The sequence below is a fragment of the Tripterygium wilfordii genome, chromosome 5 (genome assembly GCF_013401445.1).
Source record: "Tripterygium wilfordii isolate XIE 37 chromosome 5, ASM1340144v1, whole genome shotgun sequence".
Taxonomy (NCBI): domain Eukaryota; kingdom Viridiplantae; phylum Streptophyta; class Magnoliopsida; order Celastrales; family Celastraceae; genus Tripterygium; species Tripterygium wilfordii.
Genome location: NC_052236.1, coordinates 8851147 through 8871406, shown reverse-complemented (window position 1 = coordinate 8871406; position 20260 = coordinate 8851147). Strand labels below are relative to the sequence as shown.

At 38.0% G+C, this 20260-nt stretch overlaps 1 protein-coding gene across 1 annotated transcript; it reads left to right on the top strand.

Moving 5' to 3' along the window:
- Positions 1-1739: 1739 nt before the first annotated feature.
- LOC119998091 (laccase-17-like) lies at positions 1740-16771 on the top strand. Its single transcript, XM_038845298.1, has 5 exons — positions 1740-1872; positions 1979-2130; positions 2215-2459; positions 2556-2872; positions 15688-16771. The coding sequence occupies exons 1-5, from the start codon at positions 1762-1764 to the stop codon at positions 16582-16584; spliced, it is 1722 nt and encodes a 573-aa protein (XP_038701226.1). The 5' UTR covers positions 1740-1761; the 3' UTR covers positions 16585-16771.
- Positions 16772-20260: the final 3489 nt, after the last annotated feature.

Genomic DNA, 20260 nt, shown 5'->3' with positions numbered 1-20260 from the left:
GCTTTACATGCGATTCAAATTGCTTCCGACTTGGGTTTTCTCATTTGATTTTGGAAGGTGATGCAGCTTCAGTAGTAGTGGCTATTAATGGAGGAGATTTGCATTCAACTGCATGGAGATCGATAGTACTAGAGATAAGAAGATTGCTTTCAACCTTTGCAAGGATGGTCTATTTGTCATGTGAAACGAGAAGGCAACTTGGCTGCTCATACATTGGCTAAGTATGCTCTTCAAGAACAGCAGATGAGGTTTTGGATTGAAGAGATGTCTAGCTGTATCTCCGCGGTGGGGTCAGATGAAAAAGCATCTAACAAAGAGGAGTAGTTTGTTTTTTTCTTCTTGTTATGTGATGAAAGTAGTGTAATAGTTATTTTGTTTATTTTCATGGATGTGTTTTCATAGCTAACTGGATTGTATTCCACCTTAGGATGACAAGAGTGCCTTGTAGAGGCCTCTATTTCATTTTGTCCATATTCTAGCCAGTGAAATTTATTCAAATCGTTAGACCTTTTCAAAAAAAAAACAAACTTGGAGTTGTATTTAACAAATATTACAGTGTATTTAACCGCTCCCAAGAATAAATTGCCGCCCCGAAAGATTTAAAGAACAACCATTCAAATATAGTTAAGGTTAAACAGTAAAAGGAACAACCGACAGCTAACAAAATGGTACGTGAAGCCTTGAGAAATAAGTATCAAGGGTAGGAGATTGAAGGCTACAAAGCAACCATCCCTACTTGCATGCCCCCCCAATTACTGATAATTAATCAATTCATTTTGCTATAAATATAACTTTTTATTTATCTTTCACTCAAACTTTCGCTGCATTGGACAATATATGCCTTTCTGAATGACTATGTTACCCTCATTTTGCCTGCCTTTTCCATTTCTTTGCAAAGTATAAGGAGGAAAAAAATTAATTATTGCAATTTTCATTGGGCAATCTTATCTTTAGAAAGAATGAAACATTCTTTTTAAAAAAAAGAAATAAATCAAGCAAGTAGCCTCCTATATTATGTCGGACCGAATAAATGGACATTTAGAGGTTATGTTCAAATGGACTTAATCTTAACTCTGATACCAAGTTAGAAAATCCTGGTTAAACATTACAAATCAATATTATCCGTTTTGGGCCAAAAGTCTGTACCAAGTTTTTTTTTTACCAGCCGTCGATGGTTCTTAAGCCCAAAAAACGTAGCGGTTGTGTGAGAGTGACTGTACCTTTACTTATATGTCACTCTGTTGGAATATGCCAATTCGATGTGGGATAAAATATTAAAACAAACTCTTGACTTCTTATAAACATATTGAAATCCAAAGAACATTGGCAGCATCAGATTCACATATCTATCACTTTTGATTAACAGTCACAATAATTAGACTGATTGCCACACTCTAATGAATGCATTAATATCATTGGTTTTGCTTCAATGTAGTCAGGACAATGAACAGAAAAGAGGGCATTTTAGGAACTTCCAGAATACCGTTAATAAATAAATCCTAGTTAAGATTAGCAGTTTAGCACATGATCTGGCTTGGACATCACTCTAAAGTTAAGCTTGACCAGCTGCCAGTAGGAGCAAGAATTACAACATGACCTAAGTTTCTGTCACCAAATTAACAAACTTTATTATTTTTTCTCTATATAAACAAACCCTCCAATTCATGCACTTCATCACTCATAAGCTGTACATAGTTTCTTCTTCACATTTACCAGCAAAACTACTATCACAAGTCAAAATTCAGAAGCAATAACAGAGAGATGGCTTTTCTGAGGCATTTCTTCTTCTCCTCATTGTGTTTCATGTGGGTTTTCCTGCCTCAGCTGGTTCTTGCAAAGCATGCACCCGTTACCAGAAGCTACAAATTTGAAGTACTTATTTGTTGCTTTTCATCTCTTGTTTGACTAAATTCCGCATGATTCTGCATGATCCATGCATGCATGTTATAATCCTCTGTTGCTTCAATTTCTTTTGTAGATAAAGTTGCAGAATGTGACAAGACTGTGCAAAACAAAGAGCATTGTGACCGTGAATGGCCAATTCCCCGGGCCAAGGATTATAACAAGGGAAGGTGATAGGTTGTTGATCAAGGTTGTTAATCACGTTCCGAACAACATCACCATCCACTGGTAAGGAAGAAACCCAATCACTCTTAAATTCCAAAGCCTAATGTTCTGTTTTTGTTTCAAATCTTTGATTAATGTTGTTGACAGGCATGGAGTCAGACAACTGAGGAGTGGATGGGCAGATGGACCTGCATATATCACGCAATGTCCAATCCAAACAGGGCAGAGTTACATATACAACTTCACAGTTACAGGCCAAAGAGGGACATTGTTCTGGCATGCTCACATATCATGGCTTAGAGCTACTGTTTATGGACCCATTGTCATCCTTCCTAAGAAAGGCGTTCCTTACCCATTCCCCCAGCCACACAAAGAAGTCCCCATTGTTTTTGGTAACAATTATACCCATTTTGATCCTGACTCCTTAGTTTTGCTTTATTATATTCAACATTTTTGGTGACATTAATGGGTTCTGCTACAAATTGCAGGGGAATGGTGGAAAGCAGACACAGAGACAATTATCAACCAAGCCACACAAACAGGAGGAGCACCAAATATCTCTGATGCCTACACAATTAATGGTCTTCCGGGACCTACTTATAACTGCTCAGCTAAAGACACATTCAAGCTCAAGGTGAAGCCAGGGAAAACATACCTCCTTCGTCTGATCAATGCCGCGCTCAATGACGAGCTCTTCTTCAGCATTGCCAATCACACACTCACTGTAGTTGAAGCTGATGCTGTCTATGTCAAACCCTTCAAAACCCACATTGTACTCATCACTCCAGGACAAACCACCAATGTCCTTGTACACACCAAATTCCTCAGTGTAAATTAAATACACTTAAAACTTGGTACAAATTACAAATATTTAAAATCAAAGTGGACTTGATCTCTTCTTTTGACATATTCCACACGAATACGGAATCCTCTGATTTTTAGTTGAATGCTTCAAACAAATTCTACGAATTTGTAATAAAATCCAGTTGGATTTGAGTGTTGGACTTGAATTTGGGATTTGATTATCGGACTTGAGACTTGATGGAATTCTAAGAATTCTGGATTTAGAGAACTTGAACTTCACTTCCGGGACTTGACTTAGACTTGAGACTTGAAGGAATTCTAAGAATTCCGGATTTAAAGAACTTGGACTTTTCACTTCCGGAACTTGACTTGGATTTGAGACTTGAAGGAATTCTAAGAATTCCGGATTTAAAGAACTTGGACTTTTCACTTCCGGGACTTGACTTGGATTTGAGACTTGAAGGAATTCTAAGAATTCCGGATTTAGAGAAGAAATTTGAGAGAGTCTTTAGATAGTTTCTCTCTACTCCTCCTCTTCTTCCTCTTTTTTTTTTTCCAAATGAGCTTGGTATTTATAGGCAAAGGGAGAAGTGGAATTTACTTATGTACCCTTGGCCTTAACCCTTGACATTAAGGGTATTGTAGAGAAATCACTTAATCAATGATTATCCCTTTAATTTTATTTTATTTGAATTTGATTTGATTTGTATTTATCTTAGATTTTATCCATTTAACAATATTTTGGGCTTCATAAATTATTTTAATTTAGAGCCCACTATTTTATTTAATTGGGCTGCAAATTTTTTTGTGTCTACAAATGCCCCCTCAAGACTTAAGTTATCAAAGACTAGATAATTTAAGTCTTGAATTATCTAATAAAATTTGCTTTATATAATCACAATTTGATTTGTATTTGATAACTTATAACTAATCTCACTTGATATAGGAGAGTTAGACTTATATAAAGCCAACATGTGCTATAGAGTTTGTATACTCACTCTTTCAACATCACGCATAAAAGGTGAGACAACTTTAGTTTTTTTTTTTTTTCATCACCCAGCCGTGATTATTTTTAGAAATTTTCATCTCATACATATATATATGATATATATATATGTTTTGTTTTTAAAGCAACCAACCTTGACTTTCATGGCTGTGATGTTGCATGGCGCCTACGCCATAACTATACATATACATATACACACATGTGCATATGTATTCTTTCTTCGGCAGCTGAAATTTATTTATTTTTTCCTTCTTTCGGAAGCTGATTTTTTATTTTTTTATTTTTTTAATTTAGATATGGCCTCCCGCAAACCGTGTTCAGCCCCGAAGACGGATTCTGAGAGTAGCTCAAACTCGAATCCACAATGGATTACAGAATCTAGTAATCCCAAATTTAAAGGGAAAACAATTCGTTTTCCGATGGCTTTTGTTGGACTTCACTCTTCTACAGGCATGCAGGGTCATCTTAAATTTCACGTCAATAGTGCAATGACTGGCCGTTTTGCTATCCCCGGTGTCAATCGATTTCAAGGTTTGGATATGTCTTTAATTAGCAGATCCAAGGAATTGGCATCCACGGATGCCCGTCGTCTTGGCCTACCTTACTTGTGTATTGCACCACATCATAATGAGGATGACTTCATCCCACGACCTTTGATTGCCGAGAATATTGGGAACAAATTTATTAGATGGGGGACATCTTTGAATCCCAGAGGAGAGATTTCATATCTAAATGGCTTTTGGGAGTGGTCCAGACGGGTTGCTGGACTCCTTAAGGATAGAGGCTTGGAAGATTTATCATTAGCAGTCCAAGCAGCAACGATGGAATATCATCGTCCCCCTTCAGCATATCGGGCTTTATGTGAGGTATGGTGTCCTGAAACCAGTACCTTTGTGACGAGGCATGGAGAAATTGGCATTTCTCTTTGGGAAATGCGAGATATTTCCGGATTGTCTATACTTGGTGATTATTATGAAGAGGTTATTCCGAGTTTTAGGGAACTCACTGATGGAAAATCTCTTCCAGATTCTTGTCTTCATCTCTTTAAGGCTTTTCAACATATAGCCGGAGAAAAGGTTATTGATCGAATCAAGCATGCAGATTGGCTCAATTTTTGGCTTAATGGGGTTTCTCGGAAACCCAATCCTCGAGGAGACTCGAAATATAAGAAATTATCAAACTTGGGAAAGTATGAATTTCTAAAAAGTGGAACAACAACAAAAGTGTGGAGACCCATAGTCATTCCCAACCAAAGTGTGTCTTCTGAAGACATCAGAGATCTAAAATGTTTACAGGCGTTAGATCTTGAATTATCTACCACCAAGATTGATGAGTTGGAGATAGCTGCATATCTCTCTATTTGGCTTTGTAGATTTGTCCTTCCATCAGGCGATGACCACTTAAGACCCGCAACTTTTAAAGTTGCTTCCCGGATGGCTGCAGAGATTCAAGAATTTATGATGAGTATTCGACCTGGCTATTTACCATGTCGTCGGGGGTCGTCATACACTTTGGAAGCGTATAGTCCACACCGGTTTTCAAGACAGCATGGATTCAAACAAATCAATCCTGGGTCTCCGAATATACATTCTTTTGAATTGAATCCAAGTACTCTTTACAGTTGTTGGTTATCTCTAACAAGAGTAGGGAGTAAGGCAAAATTTCATATTCCGGGGCCTTGTACTAATATGTGCGATCAAATTGATCGAAAGTATGAGAATTGGTGGGACACCACGGTGGCTCCCATATTGCTTAACGTTTCTACTACTGTTTTGGAGAGTAGTGAACGTGCTGATTTTAAACTTGTTGAGAATATCGCATCTACACTTTCTCGGAGGAAAAGAAAAGCTGGAGAAGATGACTCCATCCCATTGCCACCGAATGAGAAACCTCTCATTGTGGATTTAGACGTTCCAGAGGAACGTGCTTTAAAGAAATCTAAAGCTGGACCTTCAAAGGCCAAGACAAAGAAAACTTCAGTTGATGAAATAGTGCCAATGGTAAAGTCTGCAATTGTTGCAGTTGCACCTGAAGGAGCACATACTGATTTTGAATCTAACTTTGATTCTGACGATATACCACTGGTTAGGAGATCTACTCGTTTACGTTCCGGAAAACAAATTGATCTCAAAACTAATACCAAGGACATTCCTGCGGAAGCAAAGAGTGATATGAATCTCTCTCCATGTTCTTGGAATAAAGGTATTCCTTTATTTTTCTCTGTCTTGTTATCTATTATTTGCCCATTTATTGATAATAAACTTTTTTTTTTTTTTTTTTTTTTGGGTAGCTTTCGATAAAATTCCTATGAGTGAGATGATTGGTGCCCTTGAGGGCTTTGCTGATGAAGGTAGCCCAAATGATTGTCTATTAGGTGAACTTCCCGATAGTGTTGGAGAAGGTATTATTCCATCCACACATTCTTTAGAGAATAGAAGCCTAAACTTGACAGATGATGGGGCTACTTCAGGGACATTGGGTCAGAAAGTTTCCAGCACCAAATCCCAACAATTGACTGTTGTTTTATCCGCATCAGCGAATCCTGAAGATAAGTCACCAAATCTTTTAAATGAGCATGAAGAGATGCTCCGTGAAGCAATGACGGCATATCTTGAGAAGGAATTTACCAAGGCATTGCATGGAGGCCTATCCGACTTGAGAGGATGGTGGACTCGGAAGTCATCTTGTTATAAAGACTTCTGTAGTCAATTTTTTCACATTGATATTTCTCCTTTAATGGCAAAGGTGGTTGAATACTTGAATGACATTGATGACTTCCTTCACGAGGAGAATGACACCATGCGTTTTCCATCTTTAGAAGAAAAGCAAAAGCAGTTGGCTTCTTTGGAAGATCTTATTTCTGCTCGTATGCTTATTGTTCCAGACTTGACCAAGGAACGTTGCAAGATAGAAGCAGAACAAAAGGAAGTTAGACTTGAAATTTCTCGTCTAGAGAAGCGAGATAATGTTTTGTCATCCCAACTTGACTCCTTTGATGAGAAAATGAAGAAAGAAAGTGATGACCTTAATCAATTGAAGGAATCACATTCAAAGCTAGAGAAGCTCCAAGTTAAGGATGCCACTACAACTAAGTCGATTGCTAAACGGAAGGCAACTTTGGAAGATGGATTCCGTGGGCTAGCGAATTGGATCAAGAAGAATTAGACTTCTCTATTTATTTATTCTTTGTCATTTCGATTAGTTTTTTTTTTATTTTTTATTTTTTATGTAATGAACATTCATATCAATGAATTCATTTGCTCCTTTTTTAATGCTATAACTTGGCGCACCATCAAGTATGCACATATAAGCATCAAAGGTATTCTCATTAAAGAAAGGAACCTTAAATCATAACATGAATGTACATCTTACATGCTTTGATTTTGTCTTTTCGAAATGACAATACAAAGAAATTTTTTTCTTTGAATTTGACTGAACTTGAAAATAAAAGACAAAGTCTTCTATTTTTATTTGGATTTGAACTAAAAGACAAAGTCTTTTTTTTTTATTTTATTTGACTGAACTTGGAATTTCCCAAGCTGCCTACGTACTCCTTTTGAGGAGATCAAGTCAAACGTAGTTCCAAGGAAATTTTTTTTTTTTTTTAACTCTTATTTTTGCCTAGACCGCCCTTTCGGGTTTTCAATCTAGCGAGTTTTTTTTTTTTTTTTTTTGATGCCATTCATAGTTTATACTCATATGGGCAAGGAGTATTACAATTTAATTCTAAGCGTAAAAACGCTTCAAGAATTTTCCATTGATAGGTCCGATCCGTAGACCGTCCTTGTCGATAATTTTATAAGCACCATTTGTGTAGACTTCTGTGACTACATATGGTCCATCCCATTTGGGTAGGAACTTGCCCCCAGTCCGTCGAGTGATCACAATCGGCCTCCTTATAGCTAAGACCAAGTCTCCTATTTGAAATGATCGAGGATGTACTTTTTTATTGAAAGCTCTGGACATACGAGCTTGATAGCATTCCAGTCGCTTTTGAGCTTCCAATCTTCTTTCGTCTAAGGACTCAAGTTCTTCCAACCTTAATTGAGCATTTTGCTCTGTAGTAAGGCCTTCTTGAATAGCAATCCTGAGAGACGGAATTTGACATTCCAGTGGTATTACTGCTTCAACGCCATAAACCAAAGAATATGGTGTGGCTTGTGTTGGTGTTCGATAAGTTATTCGGTAGGCCCACAAAGCTTCTCCTACCCTTTCATGCCAATCCCTCTTTGACTTGGAGACCACTTTCTTTAGCAAAGTGCAGAGAGTTTTGTTAAAGGCTTCTGCAAGTCCATTTGCTGCTGCGTTATACATGGAGGAATTGTGTTGGACAAAATGAAACTTTTGACAAAGTTTGTCCATTAGATTGTTATAGAATGGTTTCCCATTATCAGTAATGATATATCGAGGAACTCCATATCTATAAATGATTTGACCTTGAATGAAATTGACAACGATATCTTTTTTAACTTCTTTTAATGGAAGTGCTTCCGCCCATCTTGAGAAATAATCTTTAGCTGCCAAGATATACAAATGGCCAGTAGATGATTTTGGAGTTATGGGTCCTACAACATCCAAACCCCAGGCATCAAAAGGCCATGAAGCAACAGTCGGATGAACTTGACAAGCTTCACATCTTTTAGCATATTCCATGGAATCTTTCACCATGGTTGACCAATAATATCCCATCCTTTTTATCCGAAAGTGAGGTTTTGGTCCGGACTGATGAGCACCACATATCCCGGAATGAGCTTCTTCCAATACTTGATTCGCTTCTTCTTTGCTTAGGCATCGAAGAAATACACCATCAAAAGAACGCCGATAAAGCGTATCTTTGTAGTATATGAATCTAGAGGCACGTTGTCGAATTTCCGTTTTATGGCGATGATCACTTGGTAACTTTCCATATTTAAGAAAGTCAATGATTGGTTGCCTCCAATCCTCATTTTCAGTTGTATCAACTGAGATATTATGAACTTCTGTTTCATCTTCAGGTGTCCATGATGGAATTACCCATTTTTGAGAAATGGACATAATCGCGATATCTTTATCAGAGTTAGCCAATACAATAGCTAAGTTAGCCAATGCATCTGCTTGTCGATTTTCATTCCTTGGGACATGAATAATATTAACCATGTCAAATTTTTCCAAGAGCTTTGCCGCATGCTTCTGGTAAGGAATTAAATTGATCTTCCGGACTTCATATTTTGATAAAAGTTGATTAATAACCAACTTAGAATCTCCGAAAATTTCAAGTTGTCCGAGCTGCATCTCTAAAGCCATTTCCAAGCCAATTATCAAGGCTTGGTATTCCGCCACATTGTTGGAACACATCTCCATCAATGTGAAGGAGAAAGGCATGACTTCATTTTGAGGGGTAACAAAAACTACCCCAGCTCCTGCACCATATTTTCGTGCAGCACCATCAAAGAATAATTTCCATGATGGTATTACATCAGTGAAAAAGACTTCTTCATCCGGGAATTCTTCTGGAAGCTCCCACTCTGCTGGAATCGGATGGTCCGCTAGGAAATCCGCTAAAGCTTGTCCTTTTATAGCCTTTTGAGGTACAAAAGTAATATCAAACTCTGATAGAAGAAGTGCCCACTTTGCTAATCTTCCAGATAAGACTGGTCTTGACATGATGAATTTAAGTGGATCCGCCTTTGAGATCAAATGAATAACATGTGCAAGCATATAATGTCTTAGCTTTTTTGTTGCAAAGACTAATGCTAGGCACACTTTTTCAATTGGTGAATAATTTAGCTCCGCGCCTACCAACGTACGACTCACGTAGTATGATGCGCTTTCCTTCCCCTCGTCATCCACTTGTCCAAGCAGTGCTCCTAATGATCGCTCTTGGGCAGCAATGTATAGGATTAATGGTCTACCTGGAATTGGTGCCTTTAATACAGGCGGATGTAGGAGGTACTCTTTGATATTATTAAAGGCATTCCGACAAGTATCATCCCATTTAAAAGAAGTGTCTTTTTTCATCAACTTATTGAATGGGTGGCATCGTCCAGCAAGGTTTGAAATAAACCTTCTAATATACGCGAGCTTCCCTTGCAAGCTTTTTAGCTCGTGTAAGTTAGTCGGTTCTGGCATTTTTAAAATGGCATCGATTTTTGTTCGATCAATTTCAATACCTCGATGCCTTACGATGAAGCCAAGAAATTTTCCAGAAGTGACACCAAATGCGCACTTGAGAGGATTCATCTTTAATTGAAATCGACGAAGTCTTTCAAAGATAACCCGTAAATCATCTAAATGATTTTTTCGGTTTTTGGTCTTTACGACTAAGTCGTCCACATAACATTCCACCTTTTTATGCAATATATCATCAAAGATCTTCTGCATGGCACGTTGATATGTGGCTCCGGCATTCTTCAATCCAAAAGGCATAACTTTGTAACAATATATTCCTTTTGGAGTACGGAATGCAGTGAATTCCTCATCCTTTGGGTTCATCCGAATTTGATTGTATCCAGACGAACCATCCATGAAGGATAACACTTCGTGTCCGGTAGTTGCATCAACCATTAGCTCCGTGATGGGCAATGGAAAATCATCCTTTGGACATGCTTTATTTAAATCTCGGAAGTCAACACAGACCCGTAATTGCCCATTTTTCTTCATCACTGGGACAATATTGGCAATCCATGTCGGGTATTTAACTTCTCGAATGAATCCAGCTTCAATAAGTTTATTGACTTCATTTTCAATTTTCGAGACTAATTCCGGTCGGAATCGTCTTTGAGCTTGTTTTATGGGACGTACTCCATGTTTGATAGACAAGTGATGGACAACAATCTTTGGATCTAGTCCTGGCATTTCTTTGTATGTCCATGCAAAGACATCCATATATTCTTGCAAAAGCTGGATGTATTTTGTTTCTTCTTCTGGACTTAGAAGTGCGCTTACAAATGTTGGCCTTGGATCAGCTTCAGTTCCTAGATTGATCTCCTTGAGTTCATCAACCGTAGCTTGCCCCCCATCTTCTAAGGTAGATGGTGCCGATATGGGTTCTTCATCAGAAGATGAGTCGGAACTGAATTCTTTTTCAGTCACTTCCTCAATTGTGATGTGATTGACAGAAACAATCACCTTGTTTTTACCTTTATCTTTAGCTAGAGCATTACGTCTACGACGTCTTTGTCTCCTTCGTTTCTTCGGATCCTCTTTCTGGACTTTTGGCCCAAGCCTAGAAAATACAGAGACTTTTTGTACAGACTCCATTTGGTTTGATGTTGACGGATTATCACCAATCCGTTCAAATACTGAAATTCGAGTATTTTGCTTTTGTATTTGGCTTTGAGCAAGAGGCTCTACGGGCTTGTCATCATTATACTCAAAAATCTGTATCATGATTGGATTGGCCGATGCTTTCTTTGCTCTAATTCGGATAGGGTGTGAGTCACGAGATTCATGTCCCAATCCGTGTTTTGGTTGTGGAATAGATATTCCTTGTTTATTTATCACCGGAGCTTTTCCACTAGACAGAACGGAATCAAGGTCGCCAAGTTTGCATGGCTTCCCTTTTCCGTATCCAGCGTTCTCCATGAGCTTCTTTACACGTGGATCAAACCACCCATTTGAGTGGTTTCCCAAAGTTTTAGGAAGCTCAGCTTCCTCGGCATTTTCTTGTATAGAATTTAAGTCTACAATTTTCCCAATAGAAGGAATCGGAAGGATTAGGTCTTCCTTAAGAATGTCAACATCTCTCTTTGACAACTCAATTTTTGATGATTCCTTTACAAAGGTTCTTGATAAGATGTCCTCAATTGAGTCATCTTTTACGTCATTTTTTGATTCCGGAATCAACACTGGAAGGGCTTCTTGGGGCATATCTTCCTTTTGGTAAAATTTTGCATCCGCAAAATGAGATTCTTCACTTGCGAATGGCTTTGATTCGGCTACAATGCATTTTTCCTTGCCATTTCGACTGTACTTGAAGCATTGGTGCCATGTTGAAGGAATTACTCCATTTTCATGTAACCAAACACGTCCCAAAAGTAATTCATAGGATGTTTTGGAGTCGATTACATGAAATAAAGCTGATGATATCAAATCATCCATCTCAATCTTTAACCGGACTGTGCCAATGGCACGTTGTCCTTTTTGATTGAAACCTTGGATTGTGAGTTTGCTTTTAGAAAGCTCATTCACTGAGATTCCAATCTTTCTCATTGTATGAATCGGCATAATATTTACAGCAGATCCACAGTCAATGAGGATTCGAGATATTTTGTGTTCTCGAATAATTCCACTAACATAAAGTGGCCTGTTGTGAAGTCTCGTCCCAAGCTGTAAGTCATCGTCCGTAAAGGTAATTGTTGCCATACAATCACCGGGACTAACTTTTCTTATTTGGGAAAATATTTTCCCTTTGTATTATTCCGGATTGAGCAGTGTTTGAACTAGCGCCAAACGAGTATCTATTGGGAGTTCAAGGACTTCCGAGATGTTCATGTCAGAGGGAATTTCTTGGAGTGAAATAACAACTCCTTTCTTCTCAATGCTTGAGGCTTCCATCTTAGAACCATCTCTTTCTTCATGTGACTCTTTAGAGTCTATTGCACTGATCACATATGATGTCATATGTTCATCTAGAAAGTAATCTTTCGGAAAGTACTCCTTAAGAGTTACTTTCTTTCGGGGAGTTGAATGAGTGCTTTCATTCTCAACCTCAACATGTGTCTTTCTTCGATTTCTTCTTAATCGATTCTTAGACCGAGATTTTTTATTTTCTCTCCTTCCGAGAATAGGTATTGGACTTGGAAGAGACCGGATTGGTGAAGAGTATTGTCTTTTACTTTTCACCTCTATCCAACCTTCATCTTCACTTTCAGAAGATGAATCATACATTTCTGGTGATGAATCCCACACATCCAGATCATCCGTCATGATTTCATATAACGTTGGCCTATTTGGAGCTTGTGGCCTCGGCATTCCGGGATATGCATAGACAGTGGTGGCTTCTCCATCTACAATGAACTGGACTCTTACAGCTCCTTCAGGAAGCTCAGCAGTCAGTTCTATATTTGATGATTCCTCGTTAGTTATGGACGAGGGCATCGTTTGAGCTTCCATTGATATTGGAATGGGGTCAAATGACCCAAAAGCCACCATTCCGCAATTGACCTCAACATTGTCAGTAAGATCGAGATCAATCTTGTTTTCCCTATTCAACCGCATGATTATGTCTTTGAAGACAAAACATTTCTCAATCGGATGACCAATGATCCGATGATACTTGCAGTACTTAGGATTATCAGTTTGGCCAATTTCTTCCGGCCGCTTTGAAGTAGGAAGCTCTATGAGCTTCTGTTCAAGTAATTGGTCTAGAATCCCAGACACTTCGGAATCCGCAAATGGGTATTCCTTCTCTTGCATTTGTTTCAAGGTTGGTCGCTCCTTGACTTGAGTTTGATCTTTACGAGTCTTGGACTCGAATTTAGATTTAGATTTCTGTGTAGAAATCTTAACTGGGTCAGTAGTAACAGCCATGGATTCTTTAGTCCGTGAAGGCTTTGAATCCTTTTTCACTTCTTTCTTTAATTCTCGAGGGTCACTTGGCAAATGGCTTCCATGCCTTGCTATTTGGATTTCCAAGTCATGAGCTCGGGTTGCAAGTTCCTCGAAGGAATGTGGCATATTAGCTTGAAGATTGTAAAGTAACCCCCAATGCATTCCTTGAACACACATATCGATGGAGGAACTTTCGCTTATATGTTCCTTGCAATTTAGGACAAGGTTCCTCCAGCGTTCAATATACTCGACCACAGCTTCTTCTTTATTCTACCTCATTCTGGCGAGTTCCGGGAGGCTAACTGTCCGTCGGGTGCTATAAAAGCGAGTTAGAAACTCGCGCTCAAGTTGATCCCAACCTTCAATGAAACCAGCCGGAAGTTCAGTATACCATTCAAATGCAGCTCCTTTTAGGGAACGCACGAATTGTTTCACCATGGAATCACCAAATGTACCCGCATTATTGCAAGTTTCGATGAAATGAGCAACATGTTGCTTTGGGTTGCCCTTCCCATCAAATTGTTGGAACTTAGGGGGTTGATAACCCCATGGCATGCGGATTTCATCAATCCGGCGACTATATGGCTTTGCATACACTAGAGATGATTGTGGGGCTCCACCATACTGAGCTCGGATGGTGTCTACGATCATGTTTTGGAGTTGATTCACAGAGAGTGAAGCAACAGATAAGTTGGTCGAATCGCGGAGAGCATTTTGTGCTGTCAAGCGATCTTGCTCTTCTTGCTTTTGTTGAGCTTTAAGAGAATTTGAACTTTCTGGAGCTTTACCTTCTCGTGAAACAAAGGTTTCACGGCTCGGTTCCGTGATTGGTCCTAAGGAATCCAATCGGTTTATGAGTGCAGCAATTTGTTTGTCCTTCTCTTCTAAGGACTTTGTCAATTGATCAATGGTGACATTCATTTGTTTCACCTGATCTTCGGAACTTGTTGCCTCGGTCATCATAACCGGCACAGGAATATCTGATTCCGACATTGGGATGTAATTATCCCACTTCTGTGATGTGGATTCCTCATATGAGGGGTTGGAATATACGTATTCCATTCCTTTTGACTTAGGAGATTTAGATTCGGATTCAGCCTCCGAAGGAGAGGTGTAATCACCCCACTTTCATGATGCCAACTTCACGGAATGAGATTTAGACTTGGATTCATCATCCGAGGAGCTGGAATATACATATTCCGCCTCTTTTGATATATGGGATTTGGATTTGGATTTACTCACATGGGACTTCTTTTGACCCTTTTTTGAGAATTTCTTAAGAGGAGAAATCTATTGTGATTCTCCGGCTTTAACTCGCGTACGAGTTGCGTGAGAGACATCATCAGTGACATCAATCTCCTTCGAAGGAATCGTGGATTCCATAGTTTTGACTTAGATTGAATCTAATAAATTCAACTGAAAGATAAGAGGAGAAGAGTGTCCCACCGAGCGTGCCAGAAATTTGTACACACCAAATTCCTCAGTGTAAATTAAATACACTTAAAACTTGGTACAAATTACAAATATTTAAAATCAAAGTGGACTTGATCTCTTCTTTTGACATATTCCACACGAATACGGAATCCTCTGATTTTTAGTTGAATGCTTCAAACAAATTCTACGAATTTGTAATAAAATCCAGTTGGATTTGAGTGTTGGACTTGAATTTGGGATTTGATTATCGGACTTGAGACTTGATGGAATTCTAAGAATTCTGGATTTAGAGAACTTGAACTTCACTTCCGGGACTTGACTTAGACTTGAGACTTGAAGGAATTCTAAGAATTCCGGATTTAAAGAACTTGGACTTTTCACTTCCGGAACTTGACTTGGATTTGAGACTTGAAGGAATTCTAAGAATTCCGGATTTAAAGAACTTGGACTTTTCACTTCCGGGACTTGACTTGGATTTGAGACTTGAAGGAATTCTAAGAATTCCGGATTTAGAGAAGAAATTTGAGAGAGTCTTTAGATAGTTTCTCTCTACTCCTCCTCTTCTTCCTCTTTTTTTTTTTCCAAATGAGCTTGGTATTTATAGGCAAAGGGAGAAGTGGAATTTACTTATGTACCCTTGGCCTTAACCCTTGACATTAAGGGTATTGTAGAGAAATCACTTAATCAATGATTATCCCTTTAATTTTATTTTATTTGAATTTGATTTGATTTGTATTTATCTTAGATTTTATCCATTTAACAATATTTTGGGCTTCATAAATTATTTTAATTTAGAGCCCACTATTTTATTTAATTGGGCTGCAAATTTTTTTGTGTCTACAGTCCTTCTCAAAGCCAAATCAAAAGCACCCACCACCAATTTCATCATAGCCGCCAGGCCTTACGCCACCGGACCAGCCGCTTTTGATAATACCACAACCACTGGAATCCTTGAATACGTGAACCCTTCTGTTTCGACAATAAAACTCCCTCTTCTTAAACCGTCACTTCCACAGTTCAATGACACCGCTTTTGCCATGAAATTTTCCCAGAAAATCCGTAGCTTGGCCACCAGTAAGTTCCCAGCGAACATTCCTCAAACGGTTGATAGGCATTTTTTCTTCACAGTCGGAATTGGTGTAATCCCCTGTTCACGGAACCAAACCTGTCAAGGACCTAACAATACAAGACTAGCAGCGGCAATTAACAATGTGTCCTTCGTACAGCCAAACACGGCACTTCTTCAAGCTCACTTCTTCAACCAATCTCAAGGAGTGTATACCAACGATTTCCCTGCTAACCCACCATTCAAATTCAACTACACTGGCACACCTCCTAACAATACCAATGTCAAGACTGGGACTAAGGTTGCAGTTCTGGCGTTCAACACAACAGTGGAGTTGGTGATGCAGGACACAAGCATCGTTAGTGCAGAGAGTCACCCTCTTCACCTCCATGGATTCAACTTCTTCGTAGTGGGTCAGGGTTTTGGTAATTTTGACCGGAACAAGGACCCGCCCAAGTTCAACCTCGTTGACCCTGCTGAAAGGAACACCATTGGCGTGCCCTCCGGCGGCTGGGTCGCCATCCGATTCCGTGCAGATAATCCAGGAGTATGGTTTATGCACTGTCACTTGGAAGTACACACAAGCTGGGGCTTGAAGATGGCCTGGCTTGTCATGGACGGAAAACGGCGCAATCAAAAGTTGCCACCTCCACCGTCTGATCTTCCCAAATGTTGACCATGACCCATCCTTTATTTTATTCTTTTAAACTATTTTCTCCTACATATATTTTTGAATCCGGAGTTACACAATCCGTTGAAAATTATAAAATCTATCATTTGCATCAAATGATTTGAAAAAATGTATCACATCATTATCACTTTTTTATTCTTTCATTTTTAAACATGTCTTAATTTTTTTTACATGGTTAGATGAAAATTACAGAACGTCAATTCCATATTTTGTAATTTGTTTCAATTCTACAATATTAGATGAGAATTACAGAATGTCAAATTCATATTTTGTAATTTGTTTCAATTTTTTTGTTTTCCCTTTAATTTTTTTTTCTTCTTTTTTTTTTACCTCAAGAGTTTGTGTTCTTTAATCATCTAGTAATTTAGAGGGTGGTTTTTTGCTACGATGATAATTTTTTTTATTTCATTATTTGAACACAACAATATAATAATTTCACTTTTTATTCTTCCTTTTTTTTTTGTTCTCTCTTTTCGTATATTGGTTGTTTCCGCATTTTTTTTCTTTATTTTTCATAAGGAAATGATTTCCAACATATCAAAAGGAATTTGAGGTTTAGTGATTAACAATTCCTTATACTTATATAAGGTTCAATTCTCCATTATGACAACAAATATATATGTAATGTCATAATTTATATAAAAATAAATACTTACTAATAATTACATACTAATTAATTGGAACCTCTGCATGTCTCAACTCAAATCAATTTGAAAATGAAAATGACATGTACCCCATCAGTTTGGTAGCCCATGGGAGCTCAACAGGTTTATTAATCAATAGAATAATTTTATTTTCACTCTTTTATCCCATAATTCATTGTCCAAAATTTATTGTTTTAATATAGATTCTATTTTTTTTAAAGCACAATATAAAATTCATTGTTTTAGTTCAGAATTCATTTGTTTATGAAATTCCATTGAAAAAAACAATGGAATTAAGAAATTCCATTGAAAAAGATAATGAAATTAAGATTTACTCGATAAAACTTATCGACAATGTATCTTGTTAGAAAGAGTTTTATGTGTTGATTCTCAATGTGTAAATTTTTTTAAAATCTAACATGTATTTTGAGGGTTAAAATGTTTTAAAATTTCGTTTAAGAGACTTGAGCTCTCATGGGCTATCACTATATGGGCTACCTAGTACTACTAATTTGAAAATATGGAAAATGACGTATTAATACTACTTTCAAAACAGTTGGACATTTAGGTTCACTTAAAAAAAACTTTATCCCTCATAAGTCCATTTTTATTTTTTGTAATTATTTAAATCATTTAAATTTTATCAAATTTATTTTTTACCCTTTTTTCAAAGAGGATTAAATCTAATATGCTTTCTCTCTTGTTACTTTCTCTCTATGCTACATCTCTCTCATCTCACTACATCTTCTCTCTCTACTACATCTCTCTCATTGCTGCATCCTTCTCTCTCAGACTGCATCTCTCTCTTATTATTACATCTCTCTCTCTCTCTCATCTCTTTTTTTGGCTGGCGTTTTGATCCAAATATGACTGGGCATTGTGCGTCTCCTTAAGAGGAGTCCAATGGTGGTAGTGGTGTGACGAACCGTCATCAGAATCAGTCAAATCTGAAGTTTTTTAAAAACAATAATGTTAGTCGACCAATGTTACTGTTCTAAAACAGTAACATTATTCGATCAATGTTACTATTTCAAAACAGTAACATTAGCCGACCAATGTTACTATTTCAAAATTGACATATCTGATTGCCGTTTTGGACCGTATATGGCTGGGCATTGTGTGCTTCAATGAGAGGAGTCCAACGGTGATGGTGGTATGACGAACCGCTATCGAAATTGGCCGAATCTGAAGTTTTTTCCAAACAGTAACATTAGCCGACCAATGTTACTGTTTAAAAATGGTCATTTTCGATGGTCGTTTTGGGCTGGCATTGTGCGTCTTAGTGAGGGGAGTCCAACAGTAGTGGTGGTGTAGCGAACCGTCCCCGAAATTGATTGGATCTAAGGCTTTTGTCTTGCGGTTGTCGCGGTTTTTCAATCATTTTTCGATCAAATGGACGGCCGTTGGTGGTGGTGGAAGGTCGGCGTATGTTTGAGGTGATGTGAGCTTCAGTTTAGGTTGGATACCAATGGGCAAAAATAAGTAGAGAGAAAGAGAAGAGAAGTGTAGTTGTTGTGGGAGAAAGAAGACAATGATAAAAAAATAATTAGTATATTAGTGGTACCTTAGAGGAATAAAATTTTTTGAACTGGACTTAAGTGTCCAAAAGTTTCACAAGTGCTACCGGCTTGGAATTTTCCCTCGAAAATAGTTGTGCTTGATTTAATGAATTTGGAGTCTCCACAATTCTCTAAAGTCTACAATTTATATCTAATGATGGAGAAAAATTAAGACAAATTTAAAAATAGAAAAAACAAAAATATGGTTTGATGTGACATATCTTCCAAACCCCGTATCATGATTTAATTAAGTTTGAAAAATTAAAGGATTTTTATATCATAAATAAATCTAACACCTAATAATATTTTTTTAAGACGAGTTTGTTTTCCCATTAAAGTCAGAACCCACGTATCAAAACTACCTTCAATTACAAAAAAATACTGATGTTACCAAAATAACCTCACCAATTGTATAATGACATGTGGCACACATAAGCCAGCTAGATGAAAGTAAGGATGTACCTCGGGGCTGGCTGAGGTATCTTCCCAGGTATTGACTGAGGAGCACTATGTATGCTTGACCGAGGTGGGTTCAACCCATTCGACCGAGATAGGTTGTTCTTATCCAATTGAGGTGAAGTACGATTTCAATAAATTAATGTCCCAATAGGACACCAACTCTTGACAGAGTCCAACTCCCCTTTGAAGATGAATATGGATGGGATTTAGCCTCCGAGAAATTCTCATGAGAACCAATAAGAAGGAGTTCAATTCCTACTACAACCCAAATACCTTAACTCATATAAAAAATGACCTCCACCACCAGGCAAACATTGTAACCTTTGCACTCAAAATTACTTACTAAGCAAGAGGCAAAGCTCCGAGCAGTAAGTCATCCTCCCAAGTTAAGTTATATACTGACTTAAGCGTCAGAGAGGTCCCTCGAGCACACCCTTAGGGCCCTACTAGAGTTCATTTTTGTTCCTTGTTTAGGACGGGAGGGAGAAGATACTCACCAATTAGGAAGGAAGTAGTTCAATCCAGCTTGGCCTGACTTGGCTAATTCGTCTAATAGGTCAGTCCTATTTACGACATCATCTTATACCAATCTTAATTCAATTTCATAAGAACATAGTAGAAATACAATTTGGGAGAGCATCCCTTTCGTCATAAAGATAAATTGCCACCCCGAAATATTTAAAGCATAAGCGTTCTATTTCTATGGAAGGATCTTCAATCTACTTGCTTTGAAACAAAGAAAGAACAAATACACCTTGCATTTGGAATGAGAAGCACCGATGTGTTGAAGGGTCATCCACATGAACTTGGAGTTGTGTGCCATATAACAACAGAGGCAAAAGCAATTCGATAGAAGAGTTTTCTAAACAATAAAAAAGTGGGGTCTTGGAGATGGAGACAGAGACTTGTTAGAGAGAGACAGAGAGTAAGAGTTTTCTAACACTTAGGGTCCGTTTGGTTTAATGTATTGCGATAGTAATTGTAATCCATTTACAAGTA